At 46.5% G+C, this 19,988-nt stretch overlaps 1 protein-coding gene across 1 annotated transcript; it reads left to right on the top strand.

Annotated features, from left to right (window-relative positions):
- The first annotated feature begins 17,696 nt into the window (after positions 1 to 17,696).
- On the top strand, positions 17,697 to 18,638 carry LOC144825284 (olfactory receptor 2B8-like). Its single transcript, XM_078684117.1, has one exon. The coding sequence runs from the start codon at positions 17,703 to 17,705 to the stop codon at positions 18,636 to 18,638; it is 936 nt and encodes a 311-aa protein (XP_078540243.1). The 5' UTR covers positions 17,697 to 17,702.
- Positions 18,639 to 19,988: the final 1,350 nt, after the last annotated feature.

Raw genomic sequence — 19,988 nt, 5'->3', positions numbered from 1 at the left:
GCAAGAGATTATGGAATGGAGGAGGAGGCTGAGCCTCTTCCTGACCTCCTGTCTGCGAAAGAGCTAGATGGGTCAGTGGATGGTGTAAACCTCTCTTCCAATCTGACCAGTGAGCAGCAAGAGGACTGTTGCCAAATGTTGGAACCGTTTTCTGATCTGTTCTCCCTGAATCCCAGTATCACTGATTGGTGTGACCATGATGTGGAAACTGGGGACAGTCCTCCTGTAAAGCGCAAAACTTACAGAGTGACTGAAAGGGTGAGAGCTTGCATCTAGAAGCAGGTCTCCAAGATGGTTGCGTTAGAGGTGATTGAGTCCTCTAACAGTCCTTGGGCCAGCCCAGTGGTCTTGGTCCCAGAGACTGCCGTCCTGGGTGCCACACCAGAGCTCCGGTTCTGTGTGGACTACCGAGGGCTCAATTCAGTCACCAGGACTGACGTGCACCCCTGATGAGCTCATTGATCGGTTAGGGGCTGCCCAGTACCTCAGAACGTTTGATTTAACGTCTGGGTACAGGCAGATCATCTTAACTGATGGGGCAAGAGAGAGGTCAGCATTCTCCACACCAGATGGGCACTACCAACACCGGGTTATGCCCTTTGGGATGAAGAATGCCCCTGACAACTTTCAGAGGTTGGTCAACCAGGTGTTGGCTGGACTGGATGATTTCAGTGCTGCCTACCTGGATGACATTGCAGTTTTCAGCGCCAGTTGGGGAGAACATCTGCGCCACCTCTGGAAAGTGTTGATGGCTTTGCGGAGGACAGGCCTCACAATCAAGTTGAATAAGTGCCAGATCGGGCAGGGTTCTGTAGTGTACTTGGGACACCAGGTTGGGAGCGGCCAGGCGGCGCCCCTACAGCCCAAGATTGATACCATTGTGGCTCGGGAACCCCCCAAAACCCAGTCTGACATGAGAACCTTTTTAGGACTCACTGGGTAATACAGGAGGTTTGTCAAGGGGTATGGCAGCAATGTTGCATCCTTGACAGAGCTGACTTCCAGGAAGCAGCCCAAAAAAGTGAACTGGACTGACACCTGTCGGAAAGCTTTTGATGCCCTGAAGACTGCCATGTACACAGCGCCCGTGCTTCAGGCTCCCAACTTCTCTAAATAATTCATTCTGAAGGCAGACGCTTCAGAGCATGGTGTAGGAGCTGTACTTTCACAGATAAATGAGGAGGGCTTACACCAACCTGCAGCCTTCATCAGTAGGAGGTTACTTCCACATGAACAGAGGTGGAGTGCAATTAAGCGTGAGGCATTTGCTGTGTTCTGAGCACTGAAGAAGTTGAGACCGTACTGAACACTTCCGGGTTCGGACAGACTAGAGGCCCCTCAGATGGTGGATGCAGATGAGGAGTGAGAATCCAAAGTGATTGAGGTGGTCCTTTTGCCTACAGGGGATGGGCTTCATGGGGGAAGACCGCCCTGGTACAGAACACGCCAATGCTGATGGTCTGTCCAGATTTTTCCGCCTTAGTGAAGAGAACTCCCAAGGGGAAGGGTAGTTCTCCCCTCATTTCAGCTGGAGGGAACACGTGTTAGACCTGGTACCATTGGTGTGGTTCTCCCATCCATTTTTTTGCTGTTACCTCCTGTGTTTTTGCTATGTTTTTGGTGGTCTAGATGCTTTTGGCACTTTGCCACTGCTATTCAGTCCCAAAGTGCAAGTTATCCCTATTGTAAATGTTTGTAATGGATTAGTGACTCCTTGATTGGCTTATTTGATTTACTTGTCAGGGCCGTGTAGAGTGCACCATGTACGCCCAGGGGCTGTAAATCAAATGCTACTGGTGGGCTTGCCACACTGGTTGTGCCACCCACGGAAGCAGCTTGTAACATATGACTCAGGCCTGCCATTGCAGAGCCTGTGTGCAGTCTGGGACTGCCATGTTGACTTGGCAAGTATACAGGCTTGCCAGTCCCTAAACCTTCCCTTTTCTACATATTAGTCACCGCAAAGGTAGGCCCAAGAGAAAACAGTGTGTCCAGAAGGACTACTTTGCACACTTTAAAGAGAATACCCTAGACCATCAATTATAGGATTCTTATTGTTTTATTCAGCTTATTTTAAATTATTTAGATTAGTGGAGCAAATACATATTTGTTCATGTCTTAGAAAGAAACCTTCCATTTACAGAACACCACATTTACAAAAACACATTTCTACACAATGTTATATTCCACTTGAAAATGAAAAAATTCAAAGACAAAAATGACAAGTGAAACACTTAGACAATCATGTGAAATAACATTAACATTGAAAGTACAACACCAGTCCTAGTTTTTACATAAGGCACCAAGCGGACGTTAGATTCTTAACTAGACGTTGTTAATTGTCCTGCCAAGGCCAAGAGACCAGGGGTTATGTCTTCAAAACAATGTTGCCTACACAAGTGGAAAAAATTATTACTCCATTCCTTAAGGCACAATATACACACAACCCCCCGAGCTCACAAGAGTCAACACGTTTCGAATCCATACAATTCACGGATTCTCCTCAGGACTTGGACAAAGTTGATATCTCTAAAATACAACAAAACCATAAGTAAATATTTTATGTTTCCTAAACTGCGACCCAAAGAATATTTACAAAGATACTGCATTTAATTGAGTCCCTTGAAAGTGGCGCGATGTGCGTCTCCCCTGTGTGTAGAGGAATAGTTGAAACCTCTTCTAAGTGCCTCACAGTTCAATTTGCCATGAGATGTGACAAAAAATCTAGGGGGTAAAGTAATGACCAAAACATTACGTTGTGCGCACATATGGCTGAATTTCTACAATGCGCTGGTGTTCACATGCTATAGGGATTAGTAAAGAGCGACCTTTACTTTTAGTTAGAAATCCTAGTTTCCAGGATTGTCTTTGAATTTTTTTGTTTTTAAGTGGAATATAACATTGTGTATAAATGTGTTTTTGTAAATGTGGTGTTGTGTAAATGGAAGGTTTCTTTTCTAAGACATGAAAAAATATTTATTTGCTTTGCTGATCTAAATAATTTTAAATAAGCTAAATAAAGCAATAAGAAGATGGTCTAGTGTATTCTCTTTAAAGTGTGCATACTAGTCCTTCTGGACACACTCTTTTCTCTTGTATTTACAGTAGTCCCGTCCAGGAGGTTTTAGGACCCGAGCCTTCTTTGTTCTCAATAAAGGTAGGCCCAAGGGCAGGGTGCATTGTACGTGAAAGGTAGGACATGCCCTGATGTGTGTGGCATGTCCTGTTAGTGAATGACAGCCAATTTTGTTTTTCACTATTGCAAGGCAATTTGTTCCCATAGGCCAGAATGAGTCGGTGGATTATAACATTTTATAATCCTAACTGACCCTAGGAACAAGATAGGAAAGTAAAGTTTAGAACGCCTGAACTCAGAATGTTAAAATACATCATTTAGTGTGGGTGATTTTTTATTTCTGTGTTTGAAAATACCACTTTTAGAAAGTAGGTATTTTCTTGCCTAACCATCCAGCCTGCCTCTGCTAGGTTTCCGTATTCCATGTTTGGTTTGTGCGGACAGGGGGCTGGAGAGGGCCTTGGCTCCAGCAGTCTGATGGGGCCGGGCTGGGCTGAATAGGACCTGTGTTGAATAGAGAGTAGGGGGAGGAGATTTCCTTTCTACTTCCTGGGGCAGGTCTGTTTTTAACAATGCTGTCTCCACCTCCTGCCAGGAAGCTGCACCAGGAAGGACTGATCTTGTTTTGGCTGGGCACAGACACCCCCTGCCTTCAGAGGACACACGATCTTGCAGTATAAATATTGGGGCCAGACCCCAGAGCTGTAGATCAAGTTTTGGAATCAAGACAAACCCTTTGCCAAGGAGAAGAACCGGAGAAGCTGAAGGAAGATTACTGCTCCTCAGCTGTTTGCTGTTTAGGTCTGGCCTGCAGTAGTTACTTTATTGACAAGGAAAGGAGCAAAGGAACTTTGTGTAAACTTTTACTATCTTGAGGAAGATATCCAAGGGCTTGAAGCTGAGCTTGCCTCCTGTTCTGAAGTCTCAGGGACACAAAGACTTCATCACCAGCTCGCCCCTGAATTCCTTTGCTGGGAATTCTACCTGCAGTGAGGTGCCTGTTTTTGTTTTGGGCCCTCTGGAGACTGCGTGTTGCTGGGAGCTGGAAGCTTGACACAACGAGGAAGAAGCGTGTCGCTGCCGCAGCAGTTGCCGTCACATTGCCAAAGAAGCGTGTTGCCGTCGCATCGCCAAGGAAGCATGTCGCATCACCGGAGAAGCGTGCCACATAGCCTGCTGCCTCTCCAAATTTCATATATTTCGCCACACGGCAGTTGGGCCTGCATGCATAGCATCCACTTTGTTGCATCGCATCAAAAACGCTATTTTGAAGCATCGCGCCTGATCGTCACTGTGAGAAGTTGGCCTGGCATATGCTGTCCCCTATTCTAGTGGGCACCTTGCACCAGTGCAAATGATCCTTATTGATGGTAGGTTTAAAGACAACCTTTATAGAAAGCTATTCTACTGGTAGCTGTGGAGAGCAGCCTTCAGGCTAAGTCTTGGAGGAATGTAAAGCAGCTTGTTTGACCAGTCTATAATCTTGTGAAAGACCAAATGAAAGGAGAACCACAACAGGTATATATATAATATATATGTATTTATTCTAAACACATCCCACTAGTCTCTTTAAGAGGCTAGTGGCAAAGGTACACATGGTAAACTTAATAGTACACAGTAAATTAGCACAATATACGTTGAGCCCTAGGGGCGTACCAAATCATATATTAAGAAAGTGTATAAGAACCACGACTTGACTAGACACAAGGCCTAGAGCCTGTAGAAGTGCTGGGGCCACAAGGAACTACCTAAGGTAGTGACACAGGAGACTCACAGAGGAGGGGTGCAGTGTCTAAACAAAGCCGTAAATCACCATTAACTTCAATAGGGAAAGTCGCGGTTGGAAATTTAAAGATAAAGGACACTTAGGAGAGGACTTTGAGCGAACCCCTTTAGACTTAAGGGATTCTAGAGCCAATACTCCTGGAGCACAGGAGTACTCGAGTTACCTTACCCAGGGAAGCTGGGTGCATGGGTGTCTTTTGGTGTCGAGCTTCGACGTCATTTTCAATGGCGATCTGCTTCAAAGTGCAGCTGATGAAGGAGTGGAAACTGTCCAGTGTGATCCAAGCCTTGATCAAAGATGAAAAGAACCTGAAAGCAGAGGGGACAGAGTCTCAGTCACTAGCCAGTAACCAGGAGCACGATAGTCAAATGCCCACCGATGTTGGGCGATTTCAGGTGAAGAAGGTGAAGTTTGACTCTTCAGCCACGAGGACCTAGATGTGTCGACGACTACCAGGTTCTGGAATTGAGCTGTCCCATAAAGGATGTTGAGTGCTGCAGTGTTGCTGCCCGGATTGGACCCAACAAGCCGTGGCAACAGAAACCTACGCAGGAATCAGAGAAATGCTTTGGTGCAGACCAGCAAGGTTTGAAGGACTCACCACGTGGTGGTGATCCAGGCCATGTCTGGAGCAGCCAGGGAAGCCCAAGGAAAATGAGAGTTGCCTTCACAGGGACCCACCAGTTGATGGACCAGGGATCATGAAGGAGCCTCAAGTGGAAATGCAAGAAGCGGGCCTACGGAACACTCATGGAGTGTAGGCCCACAATCTTTGGTGCAGATAATGCTCGGGTCTTGGGCTATAAGTATCCCAAACCACAACGTCAAGAGACGTCAAGAAATTAATGCACTAGCAAATGTGCACAGTGTCCAGGAGTTCCGGTTCCACATCACTCACGAGGGCTGCGGGTCTCAGCTTTGCTGGGGACTCGGGACGGCCTCTGAGAAATCTGGAAATCCTCTTCCTGTGTTGCAAATACTTCAGATTCCGGCGGGAGCTTCGGAGATGCAGACCAGCAAATGCTTCATTGGTGCCTGCTTGAGCAATGGAGTCACTCCTTGACCCCAAGGGAGATTATTCCATCCTCTAGGGCCCGATGTAGGTAGCCCTTTACCGATCGGAATCGGCCGAAAATACCGATTTTCGGCCGTTTCCGATCGGTAAAGGGCTATGGAGATGTAGGGGCACATTTTCGGTAATTTTACCGATTCGTTATCATTACCGAATCGGTAAATTTACCGAGTCGGTAATATTTACCGATTCGGTAATGATAACGATTCGGTAAAATTACCGAAAATGCAATGTAGGTAGCCTATGTTCCATCAGCACATGGCTTACAGAATCGGTATTTTACCATGGAATACAAATCCATGGTAAAAAAACGATTCCTGTGTACATGCACATCTGTGCATGTACACATGTGCCATGTGACAGACAGACGTGCCCTTAGGGCATGTCTGTGTGCCACATTGCACACATGGCCGTTTTGGGGGTGCTAGAGGGTGTCAAAGTGACACCCCCTGCACCCTTGTGAATTCTTTAATTACCGATTCGGTAAATACCGACCGGTAATGCCTAATCATTCCTATGGGCTTCAAAGCCCATAGGAAAGAATGGGCATTACCAATTCGGTATTTACCGAATCGGTAATTAAAGAATTGTTAAGGATTCGGTAACGAATCCAGATGTTGGGACCTACATCCCATTTACCGATTTTAAAATACCGAATCGGTAAGATTCGGTATTTCAAAATCGGTAAATGAGATTTACCTACATCGGGCCCCTAGTCTTAAGAAGAGGTAGAGGATCCAGGAAGTTCCAGGATTCAGCTTCAGAGTTTTGTCCAGGTGTAATCTAAAGTCCTGTTGCCAGGGGTTCCTTACTTATACTAAAGAAAGGGGTTGGACATACTCGGGGTCCCACCTATGGGAGGGTCTGAAAAGAGGGGTGGGGCACCCATTTGCTTTGTCCACTTGTGTACCAGAGCAGGGGCTGGTAGCCCCTGCATCCGGTTTGAACTGGGCTATGCACAGGGACACCAAATGTGCCCCAGCGCAGACTTCCAAGCACTCTCAGAGTGCACCCACCCAGCCCTAATCCACTAAGGCCTGTCTGGGAGATGGTGACACCTCCCTGTGACAGGAAACCTATTGTCCAGGCATCCCCTGCCGGAGTTTCGGTCCGCAGCAGGAGGCCAGACTCGTGTCTGTGGCTGCAGCATCCGTTTTGTGTTGCCAGGGCTTTTTTAAACTATTACCAGTAAGACCAGTGTGTACATGTCTCCCCCTCTAGAAGGGTAGAATTCTACCCCTACCACAAGGACTGGCGGGGGGTAGGATTCCAAAATGTTTGACACCAAACACAACATGTTTCCATGCAGCCATTCCAAAGTTAGCATTTACCGCAAAGTTATAATGCACTTAAGAGTATATGGTCTGGCTGCATCACTGAACAGCTACAGAGAATAGATTCCAAAGGCTGCAGAGGGGTCCTGCTCATGCATGGGTGCCCTCTCACTCAAAACCAAGCACCCTGCCTTCAGGATTGATAAGGCCTGCCATAGGGGTGACTGATAGGCTTCTATGTGCAGTGATTAAAAGGTAGATATAGGTAACCTATATCTCAGTAAGGGGTGCATGCACCACCTTACCCAGGCTGCAGTAGCAGTCCTGTGGTGTCAATTTTGAAGGCTTCCCAGGGGTGGCATAATGCATGCTGCAGCACCTGGTAGGCCTCTGGGGTACCTATGCCCTGAGAACCTGGTGTACCATATCCTAGGGACTCACAAGGGTATCCCAGTAACCAACTGGAGTATATGGAATCAATTTAGAGAAGAAGGGTCCTGGCTAGCAGGGCCCCAGCCAGACTAAAGTCGAAAAACAGTGAAACACCAGCAAAAAGTGGGGGTAACCATTGTAAGCAGGTCCTACTCTCCAACAGTCACATTGCATCGAGGCGCCATCTTGTCGCATCATAACTGGAATGCAGTAAGAAACAGAAACATCACCTCATCTCCGTTAAGGAACCAACGCATCACCTCCCCTGCACTGCAGTAAGGAACCGACGCAACACCTCCCCCGAAGCAAGGAACCGACGCATCACCTTCCATGGGACCCTTTTATTTGTTTTGCATAACGCATCCAAGGTACTTTGAGAGTAAAGTGTCGCTTTTACCATCTACATTGAACTAAGCTATTTCTAACATCTTAAAGTCATATTCTTGAAATTGTATTTTGGATTTTTGTCATTTGGTCTTGTTTTAAGACTAGTAAAGATTACTTATTTTTCTAAAGTGGTGCAGGTGTCCATTTGTAGTGTTTTCACTGTATTACTGTATGTGTTCACAAATGCTTTACACACTGCCTCTGAGATAAGCCTGCCTGCTCGTGCCAAGCTACCAAGGGGGTGAGCAGGGGTTATTTTAGGAGTGTAGCTCCCTTACCCTGACTAGAAGCAAGGGCCCCTACTTGGTCAAAGGTACCTACATCTGCCAACATGAGGCCCCCATTTCTAACTACATCCCATACTAATGTACACAGTACCATCACAACCTGTATTACTGATCTCATTACATCACAATGTTTGGTCATCCAGAGGTTCCTCCGGTAGCTCAAGGAGGTATGCAGTGATCAGGACCCAAAAGTCTTTTGGTCTAGATGCGCTCAGCAATTCCCCCGCATACGTTTTTACTTGGTCTCTACAGTATGCCATGTCTCAATACCAATCTTCCAGCTGAGGGTATGTCCTTTGACCCCAATTTTTAAGAAAAGCCTCCCTTAACCAGTAGCAGACTGACAGCCACTAGCTTTCAATGTCTTCACATAGCCCAGCAGACACACCTCAGGATTACAATTAACTGTTTGTACCACCACCTCAGTAAGGACGCGTGTAACCCACTCCCAGTATTTGAGTATCCAGGGGCAACCCCAAGCCAAATGTGTAGCGTGAGCCCCAGGGAAACCGCATCTGCTGCAAGTATCATACTTCCTAAGGTCATATCTCTGGAGCCTAAATGGTGTGTAGTACATCTGATTGAGAAACTTGAAGTAAATAATGCATACGTTCCCATTTAAGGTGAGCTCCCCAGTTTGTGTGAGGTAAAACACCCATTCTGCTTGGGTAAGGGGCGAGTTCAGAACATCATTCCATTTATCGCCTATAGATTTAGGGGACTGAGCTTCGTCTAGTTGGGATGTGTTATATAACCTGGTGGCGAGTTTATGTCTAGTTGATTTGGACAGAAGAATCTGTAGTGCGGACAGAGCCAAGGAGCTCTACCGGAAATTGTGGGTATAGTTCACTCATAGACGCTTGCAGCCAAAGGTATGTGAATTGAAGCAGAGGGGAGCTGTACTCCTGTCGGGCCATGGCTGTCCACTCAATAACTTGCCCATCCAGGAATACACCACCCATTGTATTCAGCTTTGCTGTGGCTAGTAAACTTTATGCCTTGGGTTCTGCCATGACCGATGTTGCTGGGTGGTGAGTTAATGGTAGTGCCTTCCCATACACTGGATTTCTGTGACCGAGCTTCCGCAATGCCCTAGCGGTGATGTGGATGGTAGAGATTTCTGTGCACCTGTTTGCTAGGGTGCTTGCCTTAGGGTCAGACTCATATTCCCGTTCTAACCTCTGCAAGTCATCCTCCAGTTTCTGTAACTGGGTGCGGATGCCCCGCAAGATTGCTGTAAGCATTCCCATGCATACCCCACAGATATTGGCTTTATATGCTTCCCAGAGGACCCCAGCACTGTCAACTGAATCTATATTTATGGCAAAGTATTCCACTATAGCTTTCCTTTCTGTAACCTTAAATACTGGGTCCAGTAGTGCCATGGGGAGTAGGCACCACTGGAACTGTCGAAGGATGTGTGTCAGGATAGACAGCGCCAACAACACTGGTGCATGGTCTGATAATGTTTTGGGCAATTGTCAAATGTCATACACCCATGTATTCACCTTCCTTGTTTCTGACTAGTAATCAAAGTTGGGACCAGGATCCATGGACCGATGTGATGTATATCCTCTACCTCCAGCTTGAGAGTCTCCAAATGTCGAGGAGGACAAAATCGTCTATTTCCCTATGCATCGTTTGGGCCAACTGTTTCCCTTGTCACTTCCCCATAGCAGATCTGTCTAAACTTGCATTCAAGTATAAGCCCAATGTAGTAGCAGAGGGCGGCAGAGCCCACAGCTTGCACCAAGTTCATGAGTAAAAAGTCTGGATCATCCACATTGGGGCAGTAGGTATTAATGATAGCCAACATTGTGCCGCAGAGTATGCCCTGTGCTATCATTTATCGATCTCTGTGTGTGTTGCCTCAAATGAGACCTCCTTCTTGATCAATATCATAACCACCCCTTGCATAGTTAGAGTAGAAGAGGCCACACGGTAGCCCACCAATCTTGCACCTGGTATCTCTGTAGCTCTACCCCTGAGGTGCGTCTCCTGCAATGGCGCTATTTGTATCCTATGCCTATCTAGGTAGGCTAGCACTTGTGTAATCTTTTTCAGGTTATTAAGCCCCCTAACATTCATGTCAGCAGGAGTGATGGAACAGCTTGAGGGTCCCTTACTTTCTGCCTAGACTCTGTGCCGTTGTGTATGTGTGAGACAGATCTCCTGATGTTCCCTGGATTGACGCAGCACTGCATCACGGTCACAGTAATTTAGGAGGGTGCTATGATAGGACACAGAGGAGTGCATGGGGGTTGCCTAATCATCAGCAATCTATGTGCTGTTTTGACCACCAGCACTTCGGAGAACTGCTCGGCTCCGAAGATCTCCTTTAGCAAGCTCTCCACATAGAGCTCCATTGTGCTGATATTAGTGGATTCAGGGACCTCTGTGATCGGTGGATTGTTCTGTTCAGATCTCGCTATGAGTTCCTCTTTTTGGCTTGAATTATTGCCAGAACCTTCTCCATATTTTGGCATTTCTCGTGGATATGCGTTGCTCTGCCTCCATTATTCTGGACGACTGTTTATCCAGCTTAACCGCAATGTGGTTGATACATAGATTAAGAGCATTAATTTTGCAGTCAATTGATTTATGACCCTGCTGCATTGCCGCCTGCATGTATGCCAGCGTCACAGGGCTATGAGGCTGAGCCTCCTGCTCTGAGTCAGACATCTCCTCTCTGCTTGGTTTGGCCGCTTGCTTGGCCTATATGGTGAGGCGGGACTGCTGTTAGTCAGTTTTGCCCATGATGTGCCATTGTAGACTGATGTTTCCTATAAATGCACAGCGTTTATGGATTGCGTGTTCTGCATATTTGTCGAAGGGGGGGATGCCCACCAAGGCTGCAGGTTCCTCACTATCCCCTCATGTAGATGCACACTTGTGGAGTTTTGTTGCTCATGGTGCGGCTAGACTTACCCCTGCTGTTCCTTCCCCAGCCGAGGTACAGCGGGGGCAGAGTGCTATAGCAGGCTATCCAGCACTAAACAGCGGATCTGCCTGCTGTCAAATCCTGCCAAACAGCTGCTCTGTGGAGGCGATGGCCAGCAGTCCAAGGACCTGATCACAGTGCCCGCTGACACCCACCTACAAGGGCACATAGCAGGCGCCCACGCCCTAATCACAGGTGACGCTCAACAGGTACACCCCAGGATCAGTGCGCCCCTCAATGGGATGGTTTCAGGCAGCACGACCGGCCCACAACTCTCTCCTCACTGCTACCGTGCAGCATGCCCAGCTCCTCAGCAAATCCCTGACGCAGCTCACTACAAGTGGCCCAGCAGCTGCCCACGTCTCCAGCACCCACCAAGCCACCTACTGGGCTAACATACACCACTCACCGCAGTGGACAGCTGGGCACAGCTCACCAGCAGCTCAGTTCTCCTCCGTTGAGGGCTATGTTAACGGAGCGTAGATACCGTTAAGCTCTCCGGGTCCCTCCGCTGATCTCATGGTGGCCGCCATTTTGCATCACTGTGCCATCATGCAGGCCTTTTGGCATCTCAGCGGCACTCCACCTTATTGTGGTATTGATCCTGGCAGCCCGGCTCTTCCGATTCTCCACATTTTGCCACGCTAGTGGCAATGTTTTTTGGTGGCGGCTGGTCTCGGTATTGCAGATTTTAGTCGGATATATTTCCTTGGTCTGCCCAACGGCACTAACTTGCGGCCATCTTGTGTCGGGGTCTCTAACACACACCCCAAATATTGTATACATTTGAGCAGGAGGAGTCAGAAACTGGTACTGATGTGCACTTTTGTATGTGTTTGTCTGAGAGTGTATGTGTATAAGACTTTGTGGATGTTTGTGTCTTCCTGTTTGAGAGTGTGTGTGAGAGAGAGAGAGAGAGAGAGAGAGAGAGAGAGAGAGAGAGAGAAAGTTTGTGTGTGCCATGTCTGTGTGAGAGAATGTGTGGGTGTCTGGCTTTGGGTGTGCATGGATGGGCGGGGCTGTTTAACAGGGGAAAGCGTCTTTGGCACCACAGCTGCACCCTGGGCTCCTCTTGGCACAGGCTGAAGCTTTCAGCTTCCCCTGTAGCAAATCCCTGCATTGCTTTCCCCATGAAAGCAGTGTAGAGATTTGACAGCATGCACTGGTTTTGCGCTCCATCGGGAGCTTGGAGTCCGTGTCTGCTCATCTCTCCACCCAGCAATACAGCTGGCTTGGAGACATGTCAGTGTGCATGAGGGTTTGGCCAGTCTGATACGGCCGGCCAAACCCTCATGCGCACTGAGAGCAAGGCCCACCACTCCTCCTCCCCTGCTACAGTGCTGTGGCCCCGCCTTCCAAGACTCAGACACAGGATGAAAAATAAATTAAGATCATTTTATTTTTCGTTTGCCTCTGCGGGCAGTGAGGCGACGCTATGCCTTCATAGTGGAGGAGCCACCCATGGCATTGTCAAGTCCCAACAGATTGGGTTTGGTGCTATTTAAGCACCACACCTACTTCCAATTCTTCCCTCACTTCCTATCAATTAGGATACACTATACGGACATATTCAAGGCAGAGCAGGGTTTTAGGTGGGATGAAAAAACTGGGGGGTCTCTCAAGGGGGCGTGGCCAATGTAAATGAGGGTGTGGCTTAAAAACAGGTAAACCAAAAATCTGTGCTTAGCATAGTGTGCGACCCGACTGGTATTTTACTGTTTCTGTCATTGCATCCAGATATATGATACAACAAGTAACATCATACCTACAAGAAGTCAGGACTATTGGCTTTGTCAATGGTTGTTAGTTGCCTAAGATAAATGAGCAGCAACTATGAGTTGTATTAATATTGAAAAAGCTATCTCTTAGAACCCTGGTGACACCACGACAATGTTGCTGCTCCAGAGTTTCAAAAAAACCAGAAGGGAAATCCAGAGAGAAAATGACTCTCTTTAAAGGATTTCCCTTCCCCTATAACGCTCGAAAAAATGGACCGCCTGTGCCAGGGCACCAAATAGAGCCTGATAGAGACCCGTTTCGAGGCCTCCTTAAAAAACTGCCGGTGCTCAGACCCGGCCCACTTAAAGCCCTGAGGCAGAGATCACTGTGAAGGGAGGGGGGGAGAAAACTCAGGCTTTATTGGTTTAGCAAAATAAGTTTGGTACGAATTCATATGGGAAAAGAAGCACTCAACATATGGGCTAAAACGCTCTTTAATGGCAAATCCTGGAGAGCCCTTTTTTCACGGATGTTTTCCATTTGTCACGTTTAGCCTAGTCAAGTCAAGTCAAGTCAAGTAATTTATATAGCGCACTACATACCCAGAGGGTCTCAAGGCGCTTAGGAAGGGGAGGAGGATTACTTGTCAAATATCCACGTTTTAAGTTGCTTTCTGAATGCTAGGTGGTTCTGGGTAAGGCGAAGGTAAGTGGGGAGTGAGTTCCAAGTTTTAGCAGCCAGGTATGAGAAGGATCTGCCTCCCATGGTGGTCTTGTCGATGCGGGGTACAGTGACGAGGGCTTGGCTGGAAGAACGTAGTTGGCGGGAGGGGGTGTAGAAGGACAGTCGTGAGTTGAGGCATTCTGGTCCGATGTCGTAGAGTGATTTGTGAGCGTGGGTTAGCAGTCGGAAAGTGATTCTCTTATTGACGGGTAGCCAGTGGAGGTCTTTCAGGTGACCAGAGATGTGTTCGTTGCGCGGGATGTCTAATATGATCCTGGCTGAGGCGTTTTGGATTCGTTGGAGTTTCTTCTGGAGTTTAGCGGTAATACCTGCGTAGAGGGTGTTTCCGTAGTCCAATCGGCTCGTGACCAGAGCATGGGTGACTGTTTTCCTGGTTTCGGTGGGGATCCAGCGAAATGTTTTTTTGAGCATGCGAAGAATGTTGAAGCAGGATGAAGAGACGGCGTTGACTTGTCTGTTCATTGAGAGTGAAGAATCCAGGATGACGCCTAGGTTCCGTGCGTGGTCTGTCGGGATGGGTGCTTTTCCAAGGGCTTCCGGCCACCAAGAGTCGTCCCATGCAGAGGGGGATGTGCCTAAGATGAGGACTTCTGTTTTATCTGAGTTCAGTTTCAGACGGCTGTGTTTCATCCATTCGGCAACTTCTTTCATTCCTGCGTGTAGGTTAGTTTTGGCGGTGCTGGGGTCATTGGTGAGAGAAAGGATCAGTTGAGTGTCATCCGCGTAAGAGATGATGTTGAGGTTGTGTTGGCGGGCGATGGCCGCGAGGGGGCTCATGTATACGTTGAAGAGGGTGGGGCTGAGTGAGGATCCTTGTGGTACGCCACAGATGACTTCAGAGGCCTCGGACTTGAATGGTGGAAGGCGGACTCTCTGGGTTCTTCCGGTGAGGAACGATGTGATCCATTCGAGTGCTTTTCCTTGTATTCCGATGTTTCTCAGGCGTTGTAAAAGGGTGCTGTGGCAGACTGTGTCGAATGCTGCAGAGAGGTCGAGGAGGATGAGGGCGACTGTGTCTCCATTGTCCAGTAGAGTTCGAATGTCGTCTGTTGCTGCGATGAGGGCGGTCTCAGTGCTATGTTTTGCTCGGAAGCCAGATTGTGAGGAGTCGAGGGATTTGTTGGCTTCGAGAAAAGCGGCGAGCTGGTTGTTGACAGCTTTCTCAATTACTTTGGCCGGGAATGGAAGGAGCGAAATGGGGCGGTAATTTTTGAGTTCGGTGGGGTCCGCTGTGGGTTTTTTCAGAAGGGCGGTGAGTTCAGCGTGTTTCCAGTTTTCCGGGAAGGTGGCGGAGTTGAAGGAACAGTTGATGACGTCTCGGAGGTGCGGTGCTATGACGGAGTCTGCTTTGTTGAAGATGTGGTGAGGACATGGGTCTGTGGGTGATCCTGAGTGGATGGAGTTCATCAGGCGGATGGTGTCCTCAGTGGAGATTGGGTTCCAGTCGTTAAGGGTGTTCACGGGGGGAGAATGTTCAGCATATGGTTGGGTGGGTAGGTCTCCGGGTTGGTTGTCGAAGCTGTTGTGGATGTCTGCAATCTTGTTGTGGAAGAATGAGGCTAGGGAGTCGCAGAGGGCTTGAGAGGGTGTGATGTCGTTGGAGTTGGCCGAGGGATTGGAAAATTCCTTGACGATGTTGAAAAGTTCCTTGCTGTTGTGGGCGTTGTTGTCAAGTCGATCCTTGAATGCTGTTTTCTTGGCCTTTCGGATTAGTTGGTGGTGAGTGCGGGTGGCGTTTTTGAAGGCGTCCTTGGTGCTAGTGGTTGGGTCTTTTTTCCAGGCCTTTTCAAGGGAGCGGCAGAGTTTCTTGGATTTCTTAAGATCATCGTTGAACCATGAGGTCTTCTTGTTGCCAGGTTTGCTTTGACGTTTTTTCAGTGGTGCTAAGGTGTCGGCGGTGTTGGATAACCATAGGGTGAAGTTGGCGGCGGCTTGGTCTGGGTTAGAAGAGTGGGCTGGGGTGTTTAGAAGGAGCGATGAGGAGATCTGGTCGGTGGTAATCTTGTTCCAGTTTCTTTGCAGAGTTGGTTGGGGGTGGTTGATGGGTTTCGGCTTGTTGTAGGTGAAGTGAACGCAGCTGTGGTCAGTCCAGAGGAGATCCGTAGTGTGGCTGAAGGAGACATGATTGCTGGAGGTGAAGATGGGGTCGAGTGTGTGACCTGCGATGTGGGTGGGGGAAGTGACCAGTTGTTTAAGTCCGAGGTTGGCGAGGTTGTCCAAGAGGGTGGTGGTGTTGCGGTCGTTGATCTTTTCAAGGTGAAAATTGAGGTCTCCCAGAAGGATGTAGTCTTTGGAGGGGAGCGCGTGTGGAGTGATGAAGTCCGTGATGTCCTCACTGAATTTTGCGCGGGGTCCTGGTGGTCTGTAGAGGAGGGTGCCTCTGAGTGTGGTTTTGGGGTCGATGTGGATCTGGAAGTGAAGGTGTTCGGAGTTGGCGAGGTTGGTGTCAGAGCAGGTTGAGATGCGGATTGATTTCTTATGGACGATAGCGATTCCTCCTCCTGTGTGGCTGGGACGGTCTTTGCGAGTGATCTTATAGTCTTCAGGGATGGCAATGGTGATGTCTGGGGCGGAGGAAGCGTTCATCCATGTTTCCGTTAGGAAGGCGATGTCTGGAGAGATGTTGTCTAGTAGATTCCATAGGTCAATGGCATGTCTGTGGACCGAGCGGGTGTTGAGAAGGATGCATTGTAGGTGGTTGGGGTCGGGAATCTGTGGTGTGGTCGTAGCGGAGATGTAGTCGGTGCCGCTGAATCCAGATTGCTTTGGAGAAATGTATTTGTTAGCAGAAACAAAAAATAATAGGAGTTATTATTAAGTTATAAAGCACTTTTACAAGCAACACTATCAATCGATTTCAACTGGCTTCATAAAGAGGGCATTGTATGCTGAAAAATACTATACTGATCCAAAATGCTAATTGGAATCTAGAAATTATGAATTAACATGATTCGTCGGATATTGTACAGAGCTGTATGGACTGGTATGTTCGATTTATCAGAGATCTTGCATTAACCGCATCATAGGCGACCTTGAAGATTAATATTATTGTTTCTTCTGTTAAGGCTCACCCACAGACTCAACATGGATCTAATTCTGCAATTCCTAATTGTTTTGTTGTGCTCGGCTGTAATTAAAAGGCTTTTTGGCTTGGGAATGGAAAAAGTACATATATTTTGTTTTTCTTAATTTTGAACCCCTGGAGAAGCACCTATTTAGAACAGCGAAACGTGTTGGTTGTTACAGAAAAGAATGACCTCACGACTAATTTGTTTTTTTCTATTGTATTGATCTTATGAGTTTTTGTTTTACATATGTAAGAAGCTATCTGCTCTTGTTGTTTGGAATGAAGACTTTGCAACAGAAGTCTTTTTGTAACAAATGTATATTGGGCTTTTGAGATTGTTGCTGTACGTGCAGATAAAATTGGTAAAATTGGAAACTTCCTGTTCAATGTTATTGCTCCCCATTACTCAATAAATGTCCTTATGCTATGTTATAAGCTACAATATGAAATAACAAGTTAAATGTACTATACCTACAATCCAATACCGCTCCTCAAGCTGGGTGACACAGCACAGTGAAAGGTTAACGTCTGCAGAAACGTTTTTCACAGTACTGGATGGGATTGTGGGTAACTGCAATAGTAGAACAATTACATTTGCTGTACAGAGCCGTAACGTCATTTGTTGACAAACAAAGCGTACAATCAAGAAGAAAACGTAGAGTGGCATGTGTGAAAGATAAGTAGTAATTGTATTACTCTAATCAAGCTCAGTATTCTTCTATTAAGAACAATTATGTTGCCTCTAAATTAACTTTTAATAGATGTTGCCTCTAAATTAACTTTTAATAAAGTGAGGCTTTATTAAACCATTCTGCACAAGCTAAATGCCATATTTTTCTTTTAGGACAGTAGTACATTTAGTTTCAATCAAAACAACATTTCAATTTTATCTCACCAGATACAGAATTCAGTGAACAATGGAAGGGCAGAATCGAACTACTGTGACTGAATTTATTCTGCTGGGACTTTCCAACCACCCCAAAATACAAATTGTTCTCTTCGTGTTATTCTTGATCGTCTACATGATAACTCTAATTGGAAATACTTTCATCATCCTGTTGAGCAGATTGGACCACCATCTTCAAACCCCTATGTACTTTTTCATAAGCAACTTGTCCTTCCTGGATATCTGGTACACATCAAGCATTGTCCCAAAAATGCTGGAGAACTTCCTAGTGCAGAAAAAAAGCATTTCATTCAATGGATGTATGGCACAATTGTGTATTCATCTTTCATTGGGTGGGACAGAGTGCTATCTACTGTTATCAATGGCCTATGATCGCTATGTAGCCATATGTAAACCATTGCATTACACCAACATCATGGACAAGATACTGTGCATTAAGTTGGCAGCATGTTCGTGGTTTGGTGGCATTATAAATTCATTAATCCATACTGTTTTTGCTTTGCAGTTGACCTACTGCGGGCCAAACGAAATTGACCATTTCTTTTGCGAAGTGCCAGCTGTGCTGGGTATGGCATGCACCGACTCTTCCACGAACAAGACCGTAATATTTTTCTGCGCAATAGTAGTGGTCATTATCCCCTTTTTCTTAATCCTGATTACTTATATTCGCATCATATCCACCATCCTCAAAATCCATTCGGCCGATGGGAGGCAAAAAGCTTTCTCAACCTGCGCATCCCATATCACGGTCGTTTCTTTATTCTATGGCACAATCATTTTTATGTACATGAGACCCGGATCAAGTCACTCACTGCATCAGGACAAAATGGCTACTCTCTTTTATAGTGTTGTGACTCCAATGCTAAACCCCCTAATCTACAGTCTTAGAAACAAAGAGGTCAAAGGAGCTTTGTTCAGAATCATAGGCAGGAAAATAGATTCGTAATAAATGAAAGACTCAAATGTCACGGAACAGCAAAGTTGACTGATAGAAATAAATTTATAAATTGTGAGAAGTTTACGTTTTAATAACTTTCTCAGCAGTGAGTAAAAAAAATATTATCACACAGGCAGTGAGGGGGCATGTGTTTTAAGCAAACAAAACATGTTTTATATAAACTATAAATTTTTTGGTATGTAAGGAATAGTTGTACATGCATAGTTTGTTTTTGAGAATTAACCTGCAGATTTTCTTTGCCTGAAGTGCCAGCCATTCTTACTAATAAAACGTACACAGAAAATGACACTTAACCTCAATAATCCTGAGGCTAGATTACCACTGTTGAAGGGAGCACGGGAGGTGTTTGTTGCCCTCCGAGGGCACTTTCATATTGAATAAAGATGCAGAGATATTTGTATTGACAGCACATGCTGTGGTTGGGTAGGCTGAGCTCTGACCCTCTACGAAGGCATGGTTGTGACAGCAGTAAAAAAAAAAAAACACATTCCAAAAGCCAATCGGTCTGCTGTAGGCTGCCAGCCTTTTGGCAATATTTGTTTTGTTTTTCATGGTTTTTGCAACACTTTATTGTTCAAAATTGGATGAAGGCAAAATGTTTTTTGGTCTCAAAAAAGCACATTACCATAGTACTCCTGGGCACTGAAGGGAACTACTTTGTGTGGTGATGCGATTCTTCTGAAAAAGCAACATGCTGTAATTTCTAGTGAAGTCAGACAATGGCTAAAGTGTATTGCCGCATTGCCCCATGGCTTGTGAACGACACAACCACAGACGAATGGATGAATTCTGTCTGAAAGTCCCTATAAGTTATATACATAATTTTAGTAAAAACAAAAGGTCTTGGCTAACACAGACCTAAAACAGAGGGAGGGAGGGAGGGAGGGAGGGAGAGAGAGAGGGAGTGGGAGGGAGGGAGGGAGGGAGGGAGGGAGGGAGGGAGGGAGGGAGGAAGGAAGGAAGGAAGGAAGGAAGGAAGGAAGGAAGGAAGGAAGGAAGGAAGGAAGGAAGGAAGGAAGGAAGGAAGGAAGGAAGGAAGGAAGGAAGGAAGGAAGGAAGGAAGGAAGGAAGGAAGGAAGGAAGGAAGGAAGGAAGGAAGGAAGGTGCAAAATAAGGAATGAAAGAAAAAGGGAAGAAAGAAATGAAGGAAGGAAGGAAGAAAGAGAAAGGAAAAACAAAGACAAGAAAGATACAAGGGAAGAAAAAAAGAAAGTAAAATGAATGAAGGCAAAAAGCAAGTCAGAAAGGAGAAAAGAACAAATGAAAGAAAGAAGGCAACAAAAAAAGATGGAAAGAAGGTAACAAAAAAGAAAGAACAAAAACTAGATGGCAAGACAA

This window comes from Lissotriton helveticus, chromosome 3_1 (assembly GCF_964261635.1).
Source record: "Lissotriton helveticus chromosome 3_1, aLisHel1.1, whole genome shotgun sequence".
NCBI classification, from domain to species: Eukaryota; Metazoa; Chordata; class Amphibia; order Caudata; family Salamandridae; genus Lissotriton; species Lissotriton helveticus.
Note: the sequence above shows the minus strand (reverse complement) of the source record. Positions and strands in the feature narration are given on the sequence as shown.

Coding starts and splice junctions, on each gene's coding strand:
- LOC144825284 (XM_078684117.1), top strand. CDS start 17,703: ATGGAAGGGCAGAATCGAACTACTGTGACTGAATTTATTCTGCTGGGA.